Raw genomic sequence first — 24,291 nt, 5'->3', positions numbered from 1 at the left:
TCACCACCACCACCACCACCACCGCCGTCATCATCATCATCATCATCGAGGATTACTGGAACTAGAGTCATCTCTGCATAAAGTTTTCCTCATATCCCTTTCAAAGGGATGCTTGCAAACGCACATCTGTGGGCATTTACTCAAACTGGTACCATACTGTTTCATGCAAAGCCTAACTGTGCATAATATTGCGCTAGCTGTCACATCACTGCTGTGCATTTTGTGCAAAACTGGAACTTTTTTGTTAATTCTGAGCCCCTGCTTTTGTTCACCACGTAGACTTATTGGAGGTGTCCTCTTTGAAAAGCTAACTGACAAACTGACCTCACTACAGGTGCTGATCGAGACACTGGTTGCACTCGGGGCGAGCGTGAGGTGGGCTCCATGCAACATCTACTCAACCCAGGTATGTCCAAGTTCAGCGTGTGCAAAGAAATTTTTGTCGCTACTCTGAGCATGTGTACTAAACCCTCCTTTTGTCTCTCCTCAGAATGAAGTTGCAGCTGCTCTTGCTGAAGCAGGTGAGTCAAAAGAGGAATGGCTTGCTCAAGCGGAACCTTCGTTCAAATCTGTTTGGTCTTTCATATCAAAGGAGAAGTAGTGGTGCAAAACAGCAAGGACAATAATACAAACTCAAAGGATATACACTAAACTACAAATTTGGCAGTTTGTACCTACTATCAAAGTTGCAAGCTGGCATACATCATATGGTAGCAATTACTGTAGTTCGTAGTTACGAGTTACGATACATTCTAACATTTGTGTCCTTGGCCTCGACTCTCTTCCTATCTCTGTCATCTTTCCATCCCTTATGCTCTTTCCCCACACTGCTGTATGTTCAGGTGTCAGCCACAGACAGTTATCGTGCAGTCAGCAGGCTTTCCACTCCTCTCTCAATAGATCCCTCTCTCTCTCTCTCTCTCTCTCTCTCTCTTGTCCTTAATGTATTGTTGCCCGTTTTTCTTCAAAATAATGGATGTTTGGTGGCATTATTTTATAATTAGCTTGGAAAATGTAAACAAAATATTAATGTACTTATCATAGGGCCTAAAACACACAGTAATGTTATTTCATTGGAGTGACAATTTGCCTCTTTAAAGGGTACCAAACACATAGTAGAAATTGTAGTATATTTTCTCTCAACCCCCTAGTCTCGGAACTTGTGTTAGAGGTGGGTTCATGTTATTGCACTCAATTCCTACTACATGCTCAGCTAAGTACATGTACTATCCTTATGTCTTATTGTTTAAAATGTTTAGGGACATGCCTTTTTTTTCCTTGGCAATAAAACTAGCCAATGGTAGCTTCTGTTGCAGATTCAGTGTCCCTTTGGGAGGCAATACATTTGAAAGATTTGCATGTAAATATTTTTATGTGACTCGGTTTGAGAAACCACAATTCCCATTTGTGTGCTTTTTCCTTGCGATTCATCTAATCAATCAAACATTCGCACTTTCTTTTAAAATTTTACAGACATATCTGTTTTTGCCTGGAAGGGCGAATCGGAAGACGACTTCTGGTGGTGCATAGACAGATGTGTTCATTCAGAAAACTGGCAGCCAAACATGGTATGACGTTTCTTTCTTTGCATGATGTTTTCCGTTTGCCTATTTTTTTAATCTTTTTTTTAATCCAAGAGATTATTTCCATACCTTAAGAAAAGCAAATAAACATTTATAGATGGGGTACTGCGCACTCCTGCTTTAACTACTACATTCTACCAGAAACCAGCAGTCTAAGAACCTTGATTTAATGCCGCTGCACCATTGTTGAGATGTGTTTCTGCTACGGCAGCAAAGCTGTACAAAATGAATGTGTCTATGAAGTGTGCTTTGCTGTCAAGTTATGTGTACTGCAGCATATACTAAACATCAGAGCAGTACGCAAAATTTTCAAGGGGTATAAGTGCTCTGGCTTGCTACAGATTTCGGTGTGTTCATGTTCAATGAACACTGACTGCAAAATTCTTTAGGTTTTGAAAGGGCGTAATGAATGATGTGCCCCAAAACAGCATTACTAGGCATGCGAATTTCTGTGTGCATTGTTTTCTGCTATATAGTTCGAAACAAGAAATTTGCTGCATTGTTTGAGAAATTCAATGCATTGTTGAAATAGACTTGCTTGCTGAGGCCAGTGTCTTAGTTCATTTGAACCATGTGAGCTTTTGCGCCCTAAATGCAGTCTAAGTGATGTAGAACAGTAAAACTTATTAGCAATGTTACAGTTCGCTCGGATGGCATGTGACCACAGAGGTAATTACACAGTGACCCGCGTTCTGACCCTGGCATCTTCTCTCATCAACTCAGATCCTGGATGATGGTGGTGATGCGACACACCTTATGCTCAAGAAATATCCGGCCATGTTCAAGATGATCAAGGGCATTGTTGAGGAGAGTGTGACAGGCGTGCACCGTCTGTACCAGCTCTCAAAGTCCGGCAGGCTCACTGTACCAGCCATGAACGTCAACGACTCTGTCACTAAGGCAGGTGCACATTCTGTGAACTTCTGCAAAACCTGTAGGTTATGTGTCGCTCATATTTAGGGTTTAGATTTTCCAAAGTTTGTTTAAAATCTTGCTGTTATTTTTTCTGTTTGTTCATTCATTCATTCATTCATTCATTCATTCATTCATTCATTCATTCATCAAGAATTAATAAAGTGCAAGGTGTTGTGAAAAAGCTAACTATAGCAAGCCTAACCTGAACTTGAAAAAAAAGCTATAGAATGCTGTTATTAGGTGCAATCTATCTGATATTTGTCTCCCCCCCCTCTCCCTCTAACTTTTTTTTTCATTTTGTAACATCAAAGTACATGAATATAATGCCATGGCATTAGCAATGATTTGTTACATATGTTAGATAATTTGCCTACCGTATATTGCTATATGTGCAGTTCCAAGTGTTTTCCTCTTTACTTACAATCTGTATTCTGGCAATTCTGGTCTGTGTGATATACATTGTTTTCCTCCTGCCCCTGTTTATTTGTGCAGACGAAGTTTGACAACCTCTACAGCTGCAGAGAATCCATCCTTGATGCGTGAGCACATTATATTCATTTTCGTATTTATAGTATTTGACTGTAACTGTGTAGACTGTAACAATACTACCGGCCGAAGGCTCGTAGTTCTATAAAAATAGTGTTTTGAGGATATCCAGCTGTGTGTGAATTTCTAATTTTATTTCACTAAATGTAGAAACATCATGTGCGTAGTCACTTGAAAAGAACACCTGGTGATTCCAAACCAAGGGTAAGTTGTCATAGAACAATATTATTTTACATACCGTTATGGAAATGTTCTATGGCTCTTCAAAACATCCTGCATTTTGGGCAGCATATGCAACTTGCAGAACACTGGTTGTCAAGGGTTACAAAAGCTTGTTCATCACCCATTGTCATGTGTGTCATGAGGCATGTTGCTTATACGTCAGCATGATATCGCACTAACTTGTACCTCTCTTGGCTTTTTGTCTCAAAATTTTACACTGCTGCTGTGCATTTGTCCTCAAAGGCTTACCATGTGAGTGTAGTTATTACCAGCGATTTTTTGTGTGTATATATATATATATATATATATATATATATATATATATATATATATATATATATATATATATATATATATATATATATAATATAAAGTAAACATGACAAGACAAAAGGTTATTAACCTATGTGTCATTTGAGGTGCCTACCATGAACGTTTGCGTGCAAAGAACAAGGCATATGATAACCTTCAGAGCCCACTCACACTTAAAACATACTTGTTGGCTGATGTAAAAATGGATAACACTTCATTCGAGATCTTATATGTTTGGAGTATGAATCGAGGATCAATCAAAATCAAAAATGTTTTATTTCCAACAAACTTGTTGGGGGTCCTCCAGGCGAAAAGCTGCGACATACAGCTTGAATGTGCCTGAAGGCCCTCACATGGCAGCAGTACAAATACATATACAATATACAATGCAATGGGTTACATTTACAATAATTACAAAGATCACATTTCAAAAATTTCTTTACAAAAATATGCTCTAAGCTGTTTTCGAGTCAAGGTATTTGTCATAACAATTTCTATCCCAAATTTATTGAACAGTGAAGGTAGCGTGTGTCTTAGCGACTGCATGAGGTAATTTGTACGCCTGTGCGGTACTAACCACCTGTCTTTGCTGCGGGTACGCGCATCACTTCTCATATTCAAGTTGTGACGTATTTGTTTAAAATATTTGAAACTTTTTGGAGCCAAAGCAGGAAGAATACAGTAGCCTGTATTCGTAAATGTTAGTTACTTGTATTATGTTATAACTTTCAAAAAGTTGCGCAGTAGAATGGAAATAAGGTACATTCGCTACATGTCGAAGTGCTCGGTTTTGAAGTTGAAGAAGCGCATGAAGATTACGTTTCGTGGTGGTAGCCCATACAAGCGCACAATAATTCAGATGCGATTGAAACAAGGCATAATATATGTACAACTTTACTTTCTCTGGGAGAAAATGACGGCAACGTCCCGTTGCCGTCATCTGCACCTGCGGCAGATGACAATGATTTCATAATTTGTTCAATGTGATATGTCCAGTTCATATCTTCTGACAGTGTCACGCCCAATACTTTGTATTTGGTTACAATCTCTATGGGCGCGCCATCCAACAATAATTCTTCATTTAAATAAGACCGCCTGCCTCTTGCCTTGAACAATATGGCCTTTGATTTGGAGCTATTAATTGTTAGAGCGTTATCACGAGACCAACTCGACAATTTAGAAAGGATACTGCGAGATCTTTGTAACAGATTATTAAGATCATTGTCAGAGACAAACAGGCTCGTATCGTCAGCGTATAGTACAATGGATGTGTCACTTATTATTTCAGCAATATCGTTTACATAGATATTAAACAAAATCGGGCCTAAAACGCTACCCTGGGGCACACCTGATCTTAGTTTTACGTGAACATCAAACATATTGTCAGTGTGAAATTGACAAAATAACACATAGAAACAGAAATATATAAAAACAACAGCTATAGAAGCAGGATAATTACCAGACAAGTGCTTGAAATGTAATCTTAAAAGAAGAGGCTGATTCACAGTACGTCAGTTTCAGACTATATGCACTGCAAATACCTAGGGTTACGGATTTCTGATCGCTTAAAATGGAACAAATAGATTCTGTCACAAACTGGTCTTCCTCAGAAGGTCACCGAAACTTTCAACACGAGCAGTTCATCTCTTCTCATTTCGAATAATTATCCAACCGACCTTAGATTATGCTGCAATAAGTTGAGATCCCTTTACTAAACCTAACATAGACAAGACAAAGAATACAATGTAGGGCAGCCTCGTTGGTTTTCAATTGCTTTGGGCACACCTCCCTAACTCCTCTGTTATCCAAAGCTACCTTTCATTCAAGAAAGTTCAAGAAATAAATTGGATTACCCACTTGACATTCTCGTTTCAGCTAGTTAAGGGATAATATTCCACAGATGTTTCCAATACCATATTTTTTTCTAGTAGATATGCTACACATCAGTGACAGAAATTGTCAACCACTATTTCAGAATTAAAAAAAAAGGCCTTTAAAGACCTTTTTTCCCCACACGACTATAGCAGACTGGAACGCGTTACTAATGTAGCTGTAATGCAGCCAATGTTTAGCTTGCTTGCTAGTCACCTTTATTAGTATTTTGTTTAGCTCAACTGTACATTTTTTTACAACCCTGCCATCTGTTGTAACTCATAACCTTTGTAACCGCCCTGCTAAATCCCCATTGGGAATAGCAGTATCCATAAATAGATGCCTAAATAAATTTAATTAACCATCAGCACCTTCTTATGCTACTCGTTTCGTATAAGCTGTTGTTTAGGTAGGTGTTACAGTGCATCTGTTTTGTAGCATAGTTACCTAGAAGGTGTTTAGGTGCACACACTCTCATACATTGCACATTTATACATTGCATATATGCATAAATGCGTATGTATGTTGCATATATGCATTTTTTTTTTCACATCTGGGGCATGGTTTACATGTGCACTGCAGGCTCAAGCGGTCGACCGATGTCATGTTTGGCGGCAAGCAGGTCCTGGTGTGTGGTTACGGCGAAGTTGGGAAAGGCTGCTGCTCTGCCCTCAAGGGCATGGGGGCCATTGTGTATGTCACCGAGATCGACCCCATCTGTGCCTTGCAAGCCTGGTCAGTGCACTCCCGAATTAGTAATGAAGCAATGGCCACTTGGCGGAATGAGAAACAACTGATATGTACAAGACCAAGAAATATGGACGGGATTTAGCCTGTCTAATTGAAATTCAAATCTGCAGTAGGTCAACTGAAATTGGCATGAGTGTGTTCAAAATGTACTTTTTACCCAGTACTTAATCCCACAAAGCACTAACACGATTCCTCATCCAAGAAAATTAAAACAACTTGCTCACCTTTATTTGTGGCAATTCAGAAGTAAATTCATACAAAACAGAAATACCAAAGAAATATGTTACTTGAGTTGTAAATAATTATTCTAGTAATTAGTTAGTAATTGGTTTGCTAAGCCATCCACAACAAAAACTTCGCTTCAGCATGTCAGAAATGCTGCTATGTGTATTGCATTAAGTTCCGGAACCAAAATCAGAATTTTGAGGTAGCAAACTTCGCATATCATGAATAATATGTTTGGTGTTGTGGAGTTAAGCTTAGCATGGCTATGACAAGTTGTCCAGGATAACTTGGATTCCGTACGTTTCATACATCTTTGCTCTTTGTTCTGAGATATATGTGGACATGCAACATAAGGAAAATAAGTGAAGCCATGACCAGATACCAAGATGACTGTTGGTTTCGATTTCATCCATGTATGGAGTTGACAAAGCTGTGTCTTGGGGAACAAGGGAGTTCATCATGTCAGCACGGCTAAGTTCAAATGTTCAAAACCTGAGCCTGATTCTAAAAATGCGGCATGATGTGAGCTTACTTTTCTATCAAAAGAATATGTTTTCCTTTATTTGAAGCATGCTGTACACAATTGAACAGTGGTAATACAGTTCTTGAAATTGTAAGTTTGAAGTTTGTTTACATTTCTGGCAATACAGCCATTCATATATAGCCACTCATTAAGCTGTCGCACTTCTTTATTCTCATGTGCATTCTGTGCATATTCTTAAATTGATATGGTGCATTGTGTCTGTGTTTGTTTTCAGTAAAATTTGGTAAAGCATTCCTATACTTTGTATCGATTAGAAAAGGTCACAGTGTAGTTACTGTGTGTTGTAATTGTATAACAGGAAAAGGAAAACAATGTTTCTGTGGTGCTTGTTGCTTGTGCAGCATGGACGGCTTCCGTGTGGTAAAGATTAACGAAGTGGTTCGCAATCTTGACATCCTCATCACTGCCACTGGTAACAAGAATGTGGTCCAGAGGGAGCACATGGACAAGATGAAGAACAGCTGCATTGTCTGCAACATGGGACACTCCAACACTGAGATTGATGTGGTGCGTTATGAACTGAGCTTTTGTATAACTTTTCGCTATGTTGTCTGTTTATTTGTTTGTTCTTTTGTTACCCATAGTGATAGTAATTATTGAGGAGAGTGGGTGGTCATTCGAAGAGTAGCACTGCATGCATTGTTAGGAGCATAGTGAAAATGGGTGTGATTGACAGTCAAGGTAAGATCCGCCGAGGCGGATTGAGTCCTGAGAAGTGAAATAAACAAAGGCAAGCGAATTTGCAATGACAGGCTATGGAAGTGAGTTGTAACAAATCTTTCGTTGTAGTTATACTGGCGGTATTGATTACCTGCCACAGTGACTCTGTGGATATGGTGCTCTGTCGTGAGGGTAAGGCCGCAGGGCACAGTAGCTGAATGTAAGACCACTCGTGTACTTAGGTTTGGGTGTGCACATTTCCTTCGATTTTCTTTTATTTGAATGCGAGAAAACAAAAATCGAAGAAAAGAGAATCGGGACTGCTGCACTAAGAAGAGCGAACTGAGCAGGTTGGTATTGACTGATGTCGAAAAATGTCGCGCGATAGAACGGACAAAGGCTGCAGTAAAGCAAGCATCCTTGCACCCTGTGGGGAAGCTGGATCGCATGCCTTTCACAGGTGATTAAGGGCAGACACTGCGCTCTGTACGCTCTCCCTTCCTCCCCAATAAATGTGCTTTCAGTTACGCTTTGAGCACACGCTCCGCTGTCCACATTTCATTTTACGACGATAGTACATGAAAATTCCCATAATTAGATGCAAACTTCAAAAAAGGATTGGCACCAGGCCATCTACCACCAGTCCACTCCAAGAGCTGACCACCTATGGCACAGGGTCTCTGAGAGCAGACATAGAGCACAATACAGCCATGGCAAAATGAATGTGGTGTTTTTTGCATACACATCAAGTTTTTGAACTTGGTTTGAATGCTGCTCTAAAAATAGAATTTTCTGTTTGACACTATTGATTTGCATCTGCACTTTTCTTGTATGCCTGCAGCAAAGCCTGAGGACTCCTGAGCTGACCTGGGAGAAAGTTCGCTCCCAGGTAGACCACATCATCTGGCCAGATGGAAAGCGCATTGTGCTACTCGCTGAGGTGAGCCTACTCTGTGAAATACAGTCGTAACCATTGAAATTGATGAAGTAAAGCTAAAATGTGTCTCACCAACATCAGTGTGTAATGCACACATGCGTTATTGGATATATACATACATACATGCATTATAGGAATATTGGATGCAATGAAGGTAATTTAATGTTGGATGCAGCTTTGTCATAATGAGACTTGACTGTCCTCAGCAGACAACATTGGGATGCTACAAATGGCAGTGCGTCTGAAGACCTTTGTGCGCTCCTAAGTCGCACAGCTCGTTCCTGTCATTGTTGAGAGTTGGATATAAGGTGTGATGTGCTACATTGCGCCGGTGTGACTCAAAAACAGTAGTTTTCATCCAGCTGATAATTATAGCAGTGATCTATACAATGGTTGACTAAGGAATTACATTTATAGGGAAAACTTTTGTTGAGCTTACAACCTTACAAAAAGAAATGGTGGTTCTAAGGTGCCCACATTCTTTTTTCTTGCCAAGAAAACCTGTATGAGCACTGACACACACACGCACGCACACACACACATGTGCACGCACGCACACACACGCACGCACATGCATGCACACACACGCGCACATACACACACACACACACACTGATGTCACTCGCTTAAGCCAGGAGCTGTCGTCTTATGGTTACCCCAGGTATTTTGTCGGCTCTGTGAAACTCAGGTTTACTTGCCCATCTGCATTGTCTGTGTCTTCATGTATAGACCGCACATCCATTCCTTGCGTCGCAGGTGTAAGTGGAGCCATAGCACTCGTCCTACGCCTGTACGACGTGCAGGTTTCCCATGCGCCAACCCGAAAGCATCAACATAAACTTGTGAATGTAACGGACAAGCTAAAGAGTTAAAAGATCCCGAGTGTTGTGTATGCTATTCCACGCTACATGTTTACATCGGCAAAAGTGGGACTTTCGAGAGGCGCCTTAAGCAGCACCAAAACGATGTCAAAAAACAACATGTCTGTTCCAACGCACTTTCTGAACATTGTGTTTCGTCAAGGCATGCTTTTAGCTGGGATCAGTCACATGTAAATCCCGAAGAAAAAAATTTAAACAATTCGCCTTTACCTAGAGTCTCTTTGTATTCAAACCATGATGGACACTCTTAACCAAAGCGACAGAAATTTGCCACCTGTGTATGCTAGCTGTCTCAGACATGTCTTACTAACTTAAGTGACTGTTTTCTCGATTTTAGTCTCACTTATGAACAAGGCTTCCATGTGGGAGCCGAAAGCTTAACCTTACTTTACTAAATCTTTTGTGGTCGGTGTCTCGTTTTATTTCATCATGTTCCATCCTGACTCGACGGGATTCTGTCACACTCTCAATTTCATGCCAAGTCTCTATGTTTCTGCATACTCCTCTGTTCTCATGAAAATAAAAAGCTACGCCATCAAAAGCAAAGCGTGATGATGCATCATCATTCTAATGGAATTCGTTAACTTTTTCAAAAGTCATAAGAATAATTTTACTCTGCTTTATTACTTGTGGAGTTCTTGCAGTGTGCTTATTTCTGGTACATCCTTTTCCATATTCTTGATGCACCAGTATTTTCGTTCAAACTAGGGGTGGCCGCCAACGTTTAATCAGTGACACTTATTCTGGAGCAATGCTTTGACTTAGACGAGTTGATTCATGCTCATAAATAAAATTTGCAGCATGGTCAAACCTAGCTTAAAGGTGCACACATTTTCAGTTTCATATTAAATGGGTGTCTTTTGTTCTGGCCTTATTGTGCTGCAGTTTTGTCTTCATCATATAGTTTTGTAAAGTGGCGTGCTTTCAAAATTTTTTTCTAAATGTTTATTTGCCATTTCTGCACTGCTTTTGCGAGTTCCTCACCACCTCTTGTGTTATTCCTTGCATTGTAAGAGTATTTTGTATTAGAGTCTCTGTGCAGTTTCTTTATCTCATTCTTGAGCCAGTGCGTTCTATAAGTGTGCTTTTATACATTGTGTTTTTGAACAACTGATTACCGTTTGATCAAAGGGAACTGCATGCATCCATTTTCAGAACTTTGCTATTTCCTTTAATTTTATCACAGTAGCCATGTCAACATTTGTTGTCATTCAAGACACTCTATCTGTTAAATTAACCACTAATTAAAAATTAGCTACAGTTCCATAAGCTCAGCAGACTTACTTGAGAGGAAAAGCTGAATTATAATTAGAAACAGGGTCTCTTGTGTTGTTTCAGTATTCACAAGATATGCCAATCAGGTGTTACTATATTCATCTGGAAACAGTATATCTGTAGTCACAACTGCTCAGTTCAAACTTGACTACACTGGTCAAGCTAGCAAACCACCTCGAATGAAAGCTAACTTATGACTAGGGGACAGGATCTATTACGTATTCAAAAGCCGTGCCAGGTGCCGTGCTTTCCCGTCGCTTACACACACACACATATTCTCAATGCAGGGACGTTTGGTGAACTTGAGCTGCTCCAGTATCCCCTCCTTTGTGGTGTCCATTACTGCGGCAACTCAAGCTTTGGCTCTAATCGAGCTCTACAACGCCCCTCATGGGCGCTACAAGAGCGACGTCTACCTGCTGCCCAAGAAGATGGGTGCGTTCCCCCCCCCCCCCTTCCCATTTTATTAGTTATTGCGCATGGTTTCTGTTAATACTCTTGTAGTTATCAGTAAGTTCCATTCCTCATTTTAAGGTTAAGCAGTATAAAAGGAAACATAGCTTGGACAGCTGAGTCACTGCAAAACAATACAGCAAGGAATATGTTGTCCATGCCTTTCACTAGTGTTTCTTTTCATTCCAGTGATGTCATCCATCACTGCAACCCTAAGTTCAGTCAGTTGACCACTTTCTCAGCTTATCCTCATGAAAGTCCCGACTAATTCTTCATATTTATTTTCTTTCTTTGTTTCTTTAATATCCCCTATTTTGCTCTCTGTCCATTGTATATGTGTGTTCCATTTTGAATAATAATAATAATAATAATGATAATAATAATAATAATAATAATAATAATAATAATAATACTCAAAGAACATTGCCATATTACTATTGCCAGATACATAACAGAACAGACTTGCTTAACTTTGTCTTAAACTGCATCAGCAGTATTCCTGTTCTAGCACAGTGTCTGCCAAAGTGGAGTTGCATACATTCATACACAGTGGAGCTTCTTAATTCAGGGCCACCGTGGCCAGAAATTGATATCACAAGGTAGTGAGTGGGCTTGATACCTGACCACGGTGGCTGTGTTAGGATGGAGGCAGAGTGCAAAAATGCCCTTAAACTGTGCTTTGGGTTCATTAAAGAATCCCAAGTGGTCAAAATAATCCGGAGCCCCATGCACATAGTGCCCCTGTAGTTTCGGGACATTAAACCTCGTAATTTGGCAACTAGGGGTTACTGACAAGTTCAATAAAGTTCAACAAAACATCCTGTTGATCTTGTTTTAATATGACATGCCAACCTGACTACTGCTTCTGGAATAAATATATTTGACATGTGATCACCATACGCATTTTAGTTGCATTTTGGTCTTGATTTTTTTAACGAGCAATACCGGTGCATTTGTTGACACTGTTCTTCAGACGAGTACGTTGCCAGCCTCCACCTCCCGACATTTGACGCCCATCTGACTGAGCTGACGGATGACCAGGCCAAATACATGGGCCTCAACAAGGCTGGGCCTTTCAAGCCCAACTATTACAGGTGTGTTTCACATTCTTGTTTCTTCCTTGCATGTACAGAGTGTATAGTTGTTACTGTATTTGTAGTGTATTTTTTCATCATGTATTTACTTCATTCTTCGGATTTCACGTGACCAGAAAAAAATGTCCAAATTAACTGAAGGTCGAATTATCGAGGATATTAAGAAAAAAAATAAACAAATGCTTATTATGTCAACAAACCTTTATTTACTGAATGAATAAGGACATCCTGTTTCTGTTGTGCACAAAAGCAGTTGCGGAAGCTGCAATTCTCATCATCTCATGACTGACTAGCACTTGCAGCGTCAGAAGCTTTGCAACTTCCTTCACAGCAAGGTCGCAGTGCGCATCTTCATCCGGGACAGGCTTTTCACCACCGCTCATCTCGCTTATTGTTTTGCCAGTGAGCTGGTCGTAGATCCATCACAAATCGTAGATCCATCACAATGTAACCGGCACGCTTCATCCTCGACAGCGCCCACCTTTGTTTGTGACATTACATGTGCAGCCACTGCACCGAGTGAAAACGAAACTACACATGCTGGAACTGCTGCGGACAAAACCGGCAGCCGCTAGTAATGGTTTCATGGGCAGCGACCATGTAATTTCGAAGGCACATGCTCGACACGCGCACCGAGTCAAAACATAACTACTGTTCGCGACAACCACTACAGACAAAACCGCGGTCATCAATACGATCACGAATGGCGGCTGTGCAATTATGAAGGCACACGGCCAGTGTGGTGTTATGCATGGTAAATGCAAGAATAAAGGCTATAAAGGCACAAATAGGCAGTTGTTTTCGGCCTTCCTCTCGTTCACGCATTACTTCTGGTCATGGCTACTGCAATGTGGACTCCCTGCTTTGTTTCAGTTGGATGCTAGTGCTTTTCTTGCTCTTTTGCATTGCACTTTTGCAGCGCTTCATGCTCGCCGAACTCCGTGAGTCATCCGAGTTGACCAGTTTGCAGCCAAATACATCCGTGTTAACAAGAGTTTGATTCTGTTAAATAATGCTTACGCCTGCCGGGACCAGAAGAGAAGTCCAAATTATGCGATTTTCTGAATGAATGAGGGTCGAATTAACAAGGTTTTACTGTGTATGTGCAGTGACTTTTCTCTAACGCTGTTGCCTTTGCCCTTTTTAACACAGTGTGCGTTTTGACATTTGTGTAGTTCTTTACATAAAATAAGCTTCAGTCCTGCTTAGTTGAATTACTTCAAAAGTTTGGGTGTTCCAGCTTAGCAGGACATTTGAGTCTTTTCTCATCTGTGGTCATGAGAATTACAAGGGCTTGTCGCCAAGTTAGACTAGCTAATCAGCACAAAAAAAAAATTGCAACCTGCAGTTCCAATTTTTGAAGGAGCGTGGCCCATCTGCCTTTCATTCAGTTAATATGCTTGCTGTACACACAGCGCCTTTATGAAAGGGAACACATGAACACATGATCTGCGATCAGCAGTGGTCGCTTGTTGTGCCATCATGAGGTGACTATGACAATGAGCTTTGGAGGTGATATCACCAACTACAGGTGCTGCTTTGAGCTTTCTTTGCACAACCGTAGCCATGGCTAGGTGTTCGTAGTTCTTTCAGCAGCCATTTGCAGGCTCCAATAGCTATCGCCCCTTTCGTAGTCGCCTGTTGGCTGCGCCACATGCAACCAAAGCAACCAAGCTACACACTGGCATGTTTCCTTTCACAAAGGCATGTGTATACTATACAGTCTTTTATTTGGGGCACTAGAGTGTGGTCATTACACTAACACCCTTTTTCGTACAACGCTGTAAACAAAACATTGCACTTTCAGTGCTTAGACAGTATTCACACTGGCAGTTAACAAAGATCACACAAACAGCTGCTATTGGTGACCAAGGAGTAACTCTCAGCGATTGACATTCCCACCAGCAAGCACGAGCTTCCCCATGCTACTCTCAAGTGTCCCGTGATTGAGGCTGTTGACATCGTTTCGCACAGCCATCGTCGCATAAAATAAGTGTCGGTGTATACAGACATCCTGCTCCTGCACTGCGGATTAATACAGCAGCTATACGACTCCAGTTCTGAAACAGAAAAATTGGTCAATGAGTCACTTCAACGTGGTCAGTGAGCAACTTCAGATGGTTGATTTTCAGACAAAGCAACCATTTGCAACCAACTTGATCACATAACTTCCACAACTTGCCAATGTGAATGCTGTCTTTGGTTGTTTCTGCTTTGGTTGTTTCCAGTCACAATAATAGCCTTGCTACAAAATGGCCCTTGCATCCAGTTCTCCTGGGCTGGAATCTTGACATAGCTTGTTGCCAAAAATACCCAAACACTGTGGCATTCCACTGCTTGAATGAATGAATGAATGAATGAATGAATGAATGAATGAATGAATGAATGAATGAATGAATGAATGAATGAATGAATGGTTTTGTCATCCTTCTTTTGTTGATCTTTCTTTCCCAGGTATTAACTGCTGTGTCGTCGCATAGTAGAGCAAGGGAACAGCCGAGCATTCCAGTGGGCACAGCCGGAACAAGGAAGGGAGGAAAGAAGCCTTGGAACGCACCTGACCGCAGAACAGAAAGGGAAACCCGCATGTGTTGAAAAAGCAAATGCGAAAGGAGCTACAACCATAAGGGGTAGGGGGAGGTAATATCGGAACGGCTCAGCGAAAAGAGAGGGAGGAAGTGTAAATCAATACGTTCATTTCCCTCTTGTACATAGGCTAGACTCTCTCTCTTTTAGTGCCTGTTACGAGACAGTGAGATACGTGAATCGATGACACTTCTCCCTCTTGTACATAAACGCTTATAGACTCTTAGTGCCTGTTCAAGATGGCGAGATAACCTTGCAGCTGATAATCCTAGTGGTTATATACATACAGTGTTCTAGAATGAGCACCGCACCAGCTTGGGATGCAGCCCAACTGGTGTGCGGGCATACATTCTCACATTGGCATCCACTAACCGAAACAAGGCTGGGCCCCTCCTGCTTTTAATTTTTGCTCCGGATTTTTTACGCAGGAAGTGCAGCACCTTTGTTTTTCACACTTTGTGCAAGTTTTGTTGCAGCGGCTGCGCTTAACGCGAGGATGTGACCACAAAGAAAGAAACTGGTGTGGTTGATTGTGGCAGTCAGTCTTGGCCTTTCGTGAAGTGGTTTCAGCACCTTGTTTTCTAAACACCACGGTTCATTACTGGCAGCAGTGAATGGATCTTTCTTCATTAAATGGTAATCTTTGGAAGACAGAGTTATACCTCACATAAGTATTCCAGTTACACAAGTATGTACCAAGAGTACCTTTCTTTGTTCACTTATCGTTTACTGCATAGTACATCCTTGTGTGTACAATCTTTGTCATTTAGCGTTAATTTTTGCTTTAGCAACAAGCAAGTCTGTTACTTAGTGACTTATCTAAATGATTGAAAGCAGCAGCTCTACTGCCTTTTGAGAGTTGCTACTACAGTAAAAGTGTGCTGCGAAGTCTTAACTCTACTGCCAGCGTAGTGTCATTGCGATTTCCTTAAACTTTCATTCGTTCACTAGCTGGCTGTTGAAGAATCGCTTTCATTGGACCTGAGCCTAAGAATTGGTATTGATCTGTTAGGAAAAATAGTTATGATTTGTACGGTGCTAGTGCTTAACCATTTCTGAGCTGCTTGGACAAAACTTAAAAGAACATCACACATTTATTGTGCAACACTTGCCAGAAGTATTATTTACCTTGGCAGGCAAACGGTGTTGAATTTGCAGCATGCATTATCCAGTTGAGCAGCTCTATCAGCGAGTTTTGTCCCAAGTGGATGATTAGTGGATAAGGAGGATATGAGTGGATGATGAGCATTGGCTTTTGTGCAGCAGGTTCCGTGCCCCAGTGCATGTCCTTTCCCAAGTAGTCATGGAGAGGCCTCAGTTATGAATATTAGCATGACTCAAATAATTTGTGGAACGATAAAGCACACATCAATAGATGCAATTTGCATGGATGGGGGAGCCATATATGGCAGCTGTCAAGCTATAGCTGAAGTTTGCGAAATGTCTGCAGCTGCCAGATACAGACGTCAGTGGACATGTACCAAAGAGGCCCAAAAAAAGAACACAATGTCGTAGCTTACCAGCAACTTTCGGGGCCGGCCCTTGAAATGCATCGGTTTGGAAAGAAGAAAGGCAGGCATGAAGTGTAATAAGAGTTGCACATCTTTTGCAATCATCTTAATGTTGAGCATGATAATTGGTTATTTGGCTCTTTTTGGAGCAGGCACTTATGTACGTCCAGTTCTGACATCCTGATAAACTTGCCTGTCATTGAGAACTTCTTTTGCTAAGGTTTCTATTATCTCTTTAGTTTTGCTGGATGCACAGAATGCAGTGGAAATGCATCCTTTCAATCCACACTCTAACCAATTTGGAGAGAGACCAGGCAATAGCATTGTGCCCATTATCAAGAATGTCATATATCATAGAAACAAAACGTGCATTTCACAAACAGTCTAACATAATGGCCTGCCTGTAGTTCGCTAGTGCCTTGGTATGCAATTTTAACCTTTGCGAATGTAGTGCCCTGTTATTAATGGCTGTTCCCACCGCTGCTCACTGCTCGAAACTGTGCTAGAGATTCTGGGTGTTCCCCCACCCCCTGATTCTCAGAAAATGAAATTTTGATGTGGCAGGCCTGCTGGTAGTCTGGCCCTTACGTTCTGAGCCTTTAGTTTTATTTGCCAAGCTTATGCTCTGCCCCCGAGATGTTTCCGTTTTCAAAGCCATTCGCTACGGATTGAACTGTTGCGAGAACGTGGCATAGGGCATCCATAAAAACGAGACTTGTGAAGGGGTGCTTGCTGCTTTCGGGGTGGGTCATTAGTCGCTAAACATGCATTTAGCTCTTCTGAACATGATGCCAGCAGTGCATAGGGTCCTCAAGCGATCGATAGAACTTAGCTGCCCGTTGCACATCCAAGCATGTTTTGTTCTTGCTGGTTCGAAGAGCTGAACTTGGGAGGGGGGTTTTCTGAGCTTTTGCTTCTTCTTCACCACTGCATTTTTTTTTATTTTTTGACAGTCCGTGCCATTTTGTCGCGAGTGTGTGAGACTCCTCATTCTGTCAAATCTTCTTCAGTGTAGAAACCAACATCTGGCCCCACATCTGTTAACAGTTTTGTCATTTTCAATGCTGTTATATACACCTTCGCTAGGGTGGCCAGAGCTTTCTGTTTTTGAATTGTCCTGATTGATCTATAGTGGCCATACCACGTTCGTTCACGGCATTATGTAGTCATGCTTTGCTATCTAGCTTCATTGAAGTGTTATCTATATTATCTTTGTATACATGAATGCATACCGAGCAAGCGCAACACAACATTCCCGTGTGACAGGAAGGCAGCATAGCTCTGAGGTTTGTCTTAACCACCTTCTGCCATGCCCTTTGTGTCTTAGACTACTTAGAAAGTAGAGCTGTGCGAATACTGCTTTAAGTTTAAATTGTGTGCGAGTGAAGTAGCAGAGCAAAACACGAGGTGTCAGTAAAATCACTGACCCACGCTTTACATCCAACTGTAATTTTTAAAATTTACCCTCAGAATGTAACATCCGCTTACTGGTGGCTGCTGTGGCATCTATACTGCTTGCTTCTTGAGGTTCATCATTAGGAGTGTTTGTTATCTGCACTCATATGTTGCATTAAAAATGAAGTAATATTTGGGCTACATTTAACTTTTGTTTCACAATGAAATTATTTCTGTGGTGCTTGCATTACCTTGCTATTCGTCGGACGCCTGATTAGTACACACTCTAACTACCTGGTGATTTTGATGTTCATATTAGAACCTACGTCACCTATAATTGCTTCTCAATATTTCATTTTCTACTTATTCGCACAGGCCTACTTGAAAGATTTAAACAATTTATGCTCTTAGCAGGTTGCATAACATATAAGGGGCCTTTTTGCTGTCTCAATGCATGTTCTGCCTTGTGTTGGGATGGAAAGTGTGGCGTGCCCCAGTGATTCTCTGATGTCCACACGGGGCTTTCAGTTGTGCAGCATATTGTATTTGCAATTTGTCATTCCCGTTGACTAAGACACACTCCTTGCATTTAAATGAATTCAATGCATAAAGATTCTGAGAAAATTTGGAGACAGTAAAACGTCTTGCTATGATTTGGAAGATTTTCTTTCTCTCTCTCTTTTTTTTATCCCCATGAAATTTGTGACTGTAAATCTGGTATGTTGGTTCAGTCTTACATTTCTTTGCTTTGTGTCTTCATCGCTGATGAACGTCTTGCCTTTAACCCCCTCCGTGTTTCTATTTTTGTTTGGCAGTTGCAACAAATATATATTTTTTTACGCTGTTGAAATGTTTCAGCATTGAAAACGTAGTATAGCACCAGAAATGCAAATTACTTGAAAAAAATATCGCTGCTACTGCCTCTTGTGTTTGTTTAGTTTGGGCATACGCCAAAGTTTGACCAATTGGAGGAGTTCCACTGTGTTCCTTGGTACAATATTGCTGCATTTTTCACTCGTAAGAGCAGAAGTGCAATTAATCATAACTAGAATTACGATGACATGCAGTTGTAGCCATCATCTTTCACGTGTTGGATGCGTGCACGACACGTATCTGGACTGGCAGCCCTCAGTATGGTGCTGCCCTGTATGATGAACATTTAAAACAGATGGGGTGAGCCCTGTGTGAAACATGCTAGAAAGTGTGCGTAATCAAGATTTGCTCATCCTGAGTAGTTATAAGTAAAATTGCACAGACATGATCAGTTAGTTCAAGACACGGAGGGGTTAATGTGCAGAAGCTGAACTAAAGAATTGGGAACAGTGTGCAGATGCTGCTTATGTACAAGTTGTATGAAATTGACGTTTGTAAATTGTAAGTTTGGCTGCTGAGATGCTTTCCAGGCTGCCATGGCAATGCTTTAAAAGACTGCCATTCTAGTTTGCTGATTATACATCTGATTTTTTTTCAGCACTTAGTCCTTTGCAGCTGCACCTGTGCTGTTCTGGTGTTCAAATACACATTTGTAGATTGGAAGTTGTCATGGCATAGTGTCATTTTTATTGTGACTAGGACAAAAATTTGAGCTGCAGTACTATATTCAGTTAATGGGAGCTCAGTACTCATCAGAATGCTGTCTTCTGTAGTGATATTCAGAAAGATCAGCCATATAACCCCTTATCATATAGCAGGCTGTAACTCTGTGCAAAGTAGATGCATACAGCCCCTGAGTTTCATGTTTACATTAAGCTTTATACACACTGCTTTCTGCTTTTATGTACTATGATTTGCATTTGCTTTCTGCAAGGCTAGCTGCTTTAATGCATCCCATTGTTTTGGTGTTGTCGGTGCCATTGTCCACTGCTTTTCTTGCTATTGATTGGTGCAAGCATTTTGGTGCAAGTGTTGTGGGAGTGATTCTGCTGGAAATGAGTTTGAGATGCCTTTTCACTGCTGTTTGTGTTTACTTTAGCCTACTTTTCGTGGGAAATCTTTCACAGAGACAATGATGTCTGCAGAGACAGAAGGGCTTCTGCAGCTTGCGAAGAGCTGTTGCTCAAAAGTGCTAGGTTGGTGTCATATGGAGACAACATCTTGAGAAGCATTGGGAGCTCTTCTGCGGCAGTTTGCTGATAGAGAGATGGGAGAGAATGGAAAGCAGACGCAGGATTTGAAACTTCACCCGAACTCTGGTTTCCACACCTTTCATTTGTTGTAGTTTTTGTTGTCTGGTTGCTCTGCTTACGCCTTCCTTTTTGTCTTCTGTATGTTGTAACACTATATTGTTTTTTGATAGTAAAATATTGTTTTTCAATATGATTGCCTCTGTTTGTGTGTCCGTGCATTTTCTCACTGGATTCAAGACTTTCAGAAGAGATTTACCTCGGATGCTTGTTGCCACAACTTCTTTGCGACTTTTCACTCATATCTGACTGACCGTGCAGGTTATGCTGCAGAATCAACTTGCTGGTATTTTCCTGGCGAGTCTGGTCTAAGAGTCTGTATTGACTGCCTCATTTTATCACACAAGAAAAACATGCTAGAGCATGCATTATTGTGGCATACCAAAAAAAAAATGGTCTCCAATCCACGCTGTGAAAGTGGTTAAAAAGCGAAGCTGTAAACGACAGCTAGAACGATCACCCATTGCAACGTAGGTTGAAATTATTCACTTGGCGACATTCACACGCACTTTACCAAATTATTAGCCTAAGACGTTTCAATGGCCTGCAACTTGGCTTTCACTGCTACTTTGTGCGCCTAAAAAGGGTGGACCAGAGAGAAGAGAAATTCGCTGTGCCTCATATGCATGCTGCTTTTCAGGAGTCCTTGCTATACGTGGCTTTCCCATAGCACTGTTGCAACACAAATTAGTTGTTAGGTAGGTTTTTCATTCCCATATGAAAGTTTTGATGCGTCACACTCTACTTCGTAAGCTACACTCAAGACTCCGTCACCGCAGCAGCCTGCACAAGAGTAATATATACCGGGAAGCATGTGCAAGGTGTTCTACGTGCTTCAAATTTCATGTAGGCGCAGCAGCTCCTTGTCATCAATTATGTGGTTCGGATGCTTGTTTTGAGTTTGTTCTTTATTGAAATGTACGCTGCTCTGTATGTCGTACGCGCGATTCCAAAGAATGTATGCACTGTTTGCTTCACTTTGCTGATTGCTTAATTGTAGCCTCTGACTTACGGGGGCATGAGCCATTGCATTTGGGGGCATGAGCCATAGATGATGATACTCTTCTATCTACGTTACTTCATGAAGAAATCCAGGGATCCTAGCCATAGACAGCTTCGTTGTAAGTGAAAGGCTAGAAAAATTGGCCCCATTTTATATCCCCTTCCAGTGCCATTATTGCTGTCTATTGAAAATTTCGTGTTAACACAAACATATCTTGCATTTTTGGCATCATCAAAAATATACAGCTTCAGAACTGATAATAGTTTGAATCTGTGTTCTGTTCTGTCTACAGATGTGAACTCCATGACATAAATCTAAAAAAATATACTTCAACTGGGGAAACAAAATAAGCTGTATATGTGCAGCGTGCCTGAAAAAAATGTCAAGCCACTTCAGAGTTCCATATGATTTAATCATTGCTGTCAAAAAGAATAGTAAACCTACTACATGACCAGGGGTTTTTAAACATTTGGCTCTTTCTTTCTTTCTTCTTTTGAATTGTTGAAAGAATTTTGAAAAATCACCAGCGGCATGTAGCAATTCTACTTGTTTAGATAGATTACTCCTAGAGGTTACACTAGCTAGATTAAGGGAAAATCAAAATGATTATTGGCTAATTAACAAAATTTTGCTAATTCACTTCTAAAATAATTCCATAGCAGCACATATTGCAATTAATGAATTGTAGAATTAAGAATTTCTGAGGAAACCAGTCTCAAGATATGCATTCTCAAACTTTGGGATGAAATGAATTGGTGTTCCAGTAATTTTGTAGATTCAATGCATAAATGGCATTTTGTTATAAAAAAAAAAAAGGGAACAGTGCATTTTTACGAGTTTGACAACGCTTATCTCAAAACCCCTGCTAGCTTCAAAATTCGTTCCATGTGCCTTTTACAATATCTGGCATCAATTCGTATATTGCAATATTTGCATTAAAGTAATTAAGTTGACTAGAGAAATTTCATTACTTATTCAACTATGCATCTTGAGTTACAGTATAAGTAATATCCACCTTTTCAAGTAATGCAGCTCGGTGAGTAAATTTCTGATATATGCCACAGCTGATTCTTAAACATATAAAGAAATAGCACCCGGTATACTGGCACTGCAAACAATAACCCATATGTGTCTCTGTTCTAATTATTTTCTCTAGCATACTTTGCACATAATAATCACTTTTGCAGCATAGTGCCACACATTTCTTGAACATCATTAATTTTGTTAGTCAATCTTACTCTGAGGCATTATTGCAGCACCTTAAAGGTGTATTGTAAGATTTAGAAAGTTCAAACTAGTAGCTTCAGTGCCACACCTTGCATGGAAGCCTTGCAGTGAGAACTGTGGGTAATGAGGACAAATTGTGCAATGAAACCCAACTCTCGCAGATGGCTGCCATTTTCTGAAACTGGACACTTCTTGGTTTTGAGTGCAGTTGAAGGCAGTAGCACAAAAATGTCAGGCCATTAAATTGACAGGTTGATGACGAACAGATGCCTTTGCCAAGGCATGCCCAGCTACTTGCAGTCACTCAGATATGCAATGCAAGAAAGACCTTGATACTGCTGTGTAGCAAAGGGAATTATTATTCACTTCCCATTTGCAATAGGTCAAAACCATCAGAAATTGTGAGGAAACAACACAACTTGAGGTATAGAGCAAATGGGAGCTCTTGATGACAGAAAAGATGGCGACACAGATCTGACAGCGCTATGTATTCATTCACTCTGTTATCTTCCATGCATGTTTGAGGTCATCTGCACCATTCAGTTTTTTAGAGAAAAGGAAACTGCTGTACAACCTGGGACTAGGAAAAGCAGTTTGAAAGGCTCGGCATTCATTTAAGAATGGACAACTTTGGGATGAAGTGAATGGGTTGAACTTTGGGATCAACTTTGGGATGAAGTGAATAACCATTACTACATACTAGTATGCATCATGTGATCATGGTAAGTACAGAGAAAAGTGACTGGTTGTATAGTTTATACCAAACAAACAGAGAGACTGGGTTTACAATGGTGATCTTGTCTTTCCCATTGCTAATATCCTGGACATGCAGAATTGTTGGAACTATTTTTGCAACAAGCAATGCTGTGCTCTTTGCAGTTTTCTTTCCAGCAGAGTCGCCATACGCCCATTATGACTGCTTGAAACTTGGTTACAGGGCTTTATTGTGTTTCTGATACCCTCCTCTACTGCTTTAATGCATGAAGTTCTCTTGTCAAGAGCATAAAAATCAGTGTTAGTTGAGCTGCCCTGTGGGTTCTGATCGAGTTTACCACAATAGTTTGACATGACTATGATGTAAGGGTCACGAATCGGTCCACCTTACCTCCCTCACTCTCCCTGGAGTTGATATATAGTGGGGCCTAGTTGTCAGTGGCGCACATGTCCACGTTGGGATATTAGCCAACAACCGGGTAGTTCAATACAACAGTAAGAAAAAAATATAAACTAATGCAAACAAAATTTGTGAGAATATGAGAATTAACAGATAAATTCTAGCTTATGATTTTATTAGAATGAAGTTGCGCCCTGAGCAGCCAGTGTGTCTGAAGAAGGGAAGTAAATGTAGCAGGTGGTAGGCAGAAGGTTAAAAGTATGTTAAGCTCAATTAAATTCAGTGTCAATTGAAGCAACAGTGCTTGGAGTCTATTAGAATGAAGCAAGCTGGTTTATTGTCATCCAAGGCAGAAGTGCACGTGGCCTGGATTTTATTACATTTTTTGAAGACTTGATTAAAAGACCACTGAAGACTTTGTGTGTTGTCCTGGTTATGTTTGTGATGGGGCCTTAGTAGTGGAGAAAATCAAAACCTTTTTTTTTTCTTCGTGGTAGCTGTGGTGGTTGTGATTGTAAGGTCAAAGTCGAATTGTGATGTCTGAAGGGTTGTGGCCACTAACTGTATGGTTTAAGCTAGAAAAGCGACGGGAGAAAGAATAGGACCACTGAATTCGAACTGTTACGAGGATGCACAGTCATGTTAGTTGAAGTGCAAAACAGATTTTTTTTTTAACGGCTGAGTAAAGAACTTAATGACTTTTCAAGGATGCCGATAGTATCGAGTGCACGAAAACGCATATGCCTTTTCCAAGTTGAGTTTGGTACAGTGAGTGGATAAGCGATTCGTTAAAAAGGATGACACTTCGACCTAATGGAAGGACCACCCAAGGACCACCTTTTGTTTCTTAGGAAGGGTGGCAGGGGGTATCGGGAGGGGCAGAATGAATGTGCGCATGACCATGGCATTATGCCGTGGCACATTCAGCAAAAAAATCCGGCTGTGCTGTGCTGCGCATTACTGAAGTCACTCGCCTCTGCACGAGGAAAAAAGTAGTCGCCTT

General features: G+C 40.8%; 1 protein-coding gene across 11 annotated transcripts in view; it reads left to right on the top strand.

Annotated features, from left to right (window-relative positions):
- The window catches only part of LOC126527122 (adenosylhomocysteinase-like 1), a 270,192-nt gene extending 250,112 nt beyond the window's left edge, over positions 1-20,080 (top strand). For all 11 annotated transcript variants that reach the window (XM_050174862.3, XM_050174861.3, XM_050174866.3 and 8 more), the window contains 11 exons: positions 335-406; positions 491-521; positions 1,474-1,568; positions 2,307-2,483; positions 2,991-3,037; positions 6,033-6,185; positions 7,311-7,476; positions 8,471-8,569; positions 11,010-11,157; positions 12,149-12,269; positions 14,724-20,080. In XM_050174862.3, coding sequence (XP_050030819.1) covers positions 335-406; positions 491-521; positions 1,474-1,568; positions 2,307-2,483; positions 2,991-3,037; positions 6,033-6,185; positions 7,311-7,476; positions 8,471-8,569; positions 11,010-11,157; positions 12,149-12,269; positions 14,724-14,730 — 1,116 coding nt within the window. In that variant the 3' untranslated portion in view covers positions 14,731-20,080. The remainder of the gene's footprint in view (positions 1-334; positions 407-490; positions 522-1,473; positions 1,569-2,306; positions 2,484-2,990; positions 3,038-6,032; positions 6,186-7,310; positions 7,477-8,470; positions 8,570-11,009; positions 11,158-12,148; positions 12,270-14,723) is intronic.
- Positions 20,081-24,291: the final 4,211 nt, after the last annotated feature.

This window comes from Dermacentor andersoni, chromosome 9 (assembly GCF_023375885.2).
Source record: "Dermacentor andersoni chromosome 9, qqDerAnde1_hic_scaffold, whole genome shotgun sequence".
In the NCBI taxonomy this organism is placed as follows: Eukaryota; Metazoa; Arthropoda; class Arachnida; order Ixodida; family Ixodidae; genus Dermacentor; species Dermacentor andersoni.
Note: the sequence above shows the minus strand (reverse complement) of the source record. Positions and strands in the feature narration are given on the sequence as shown.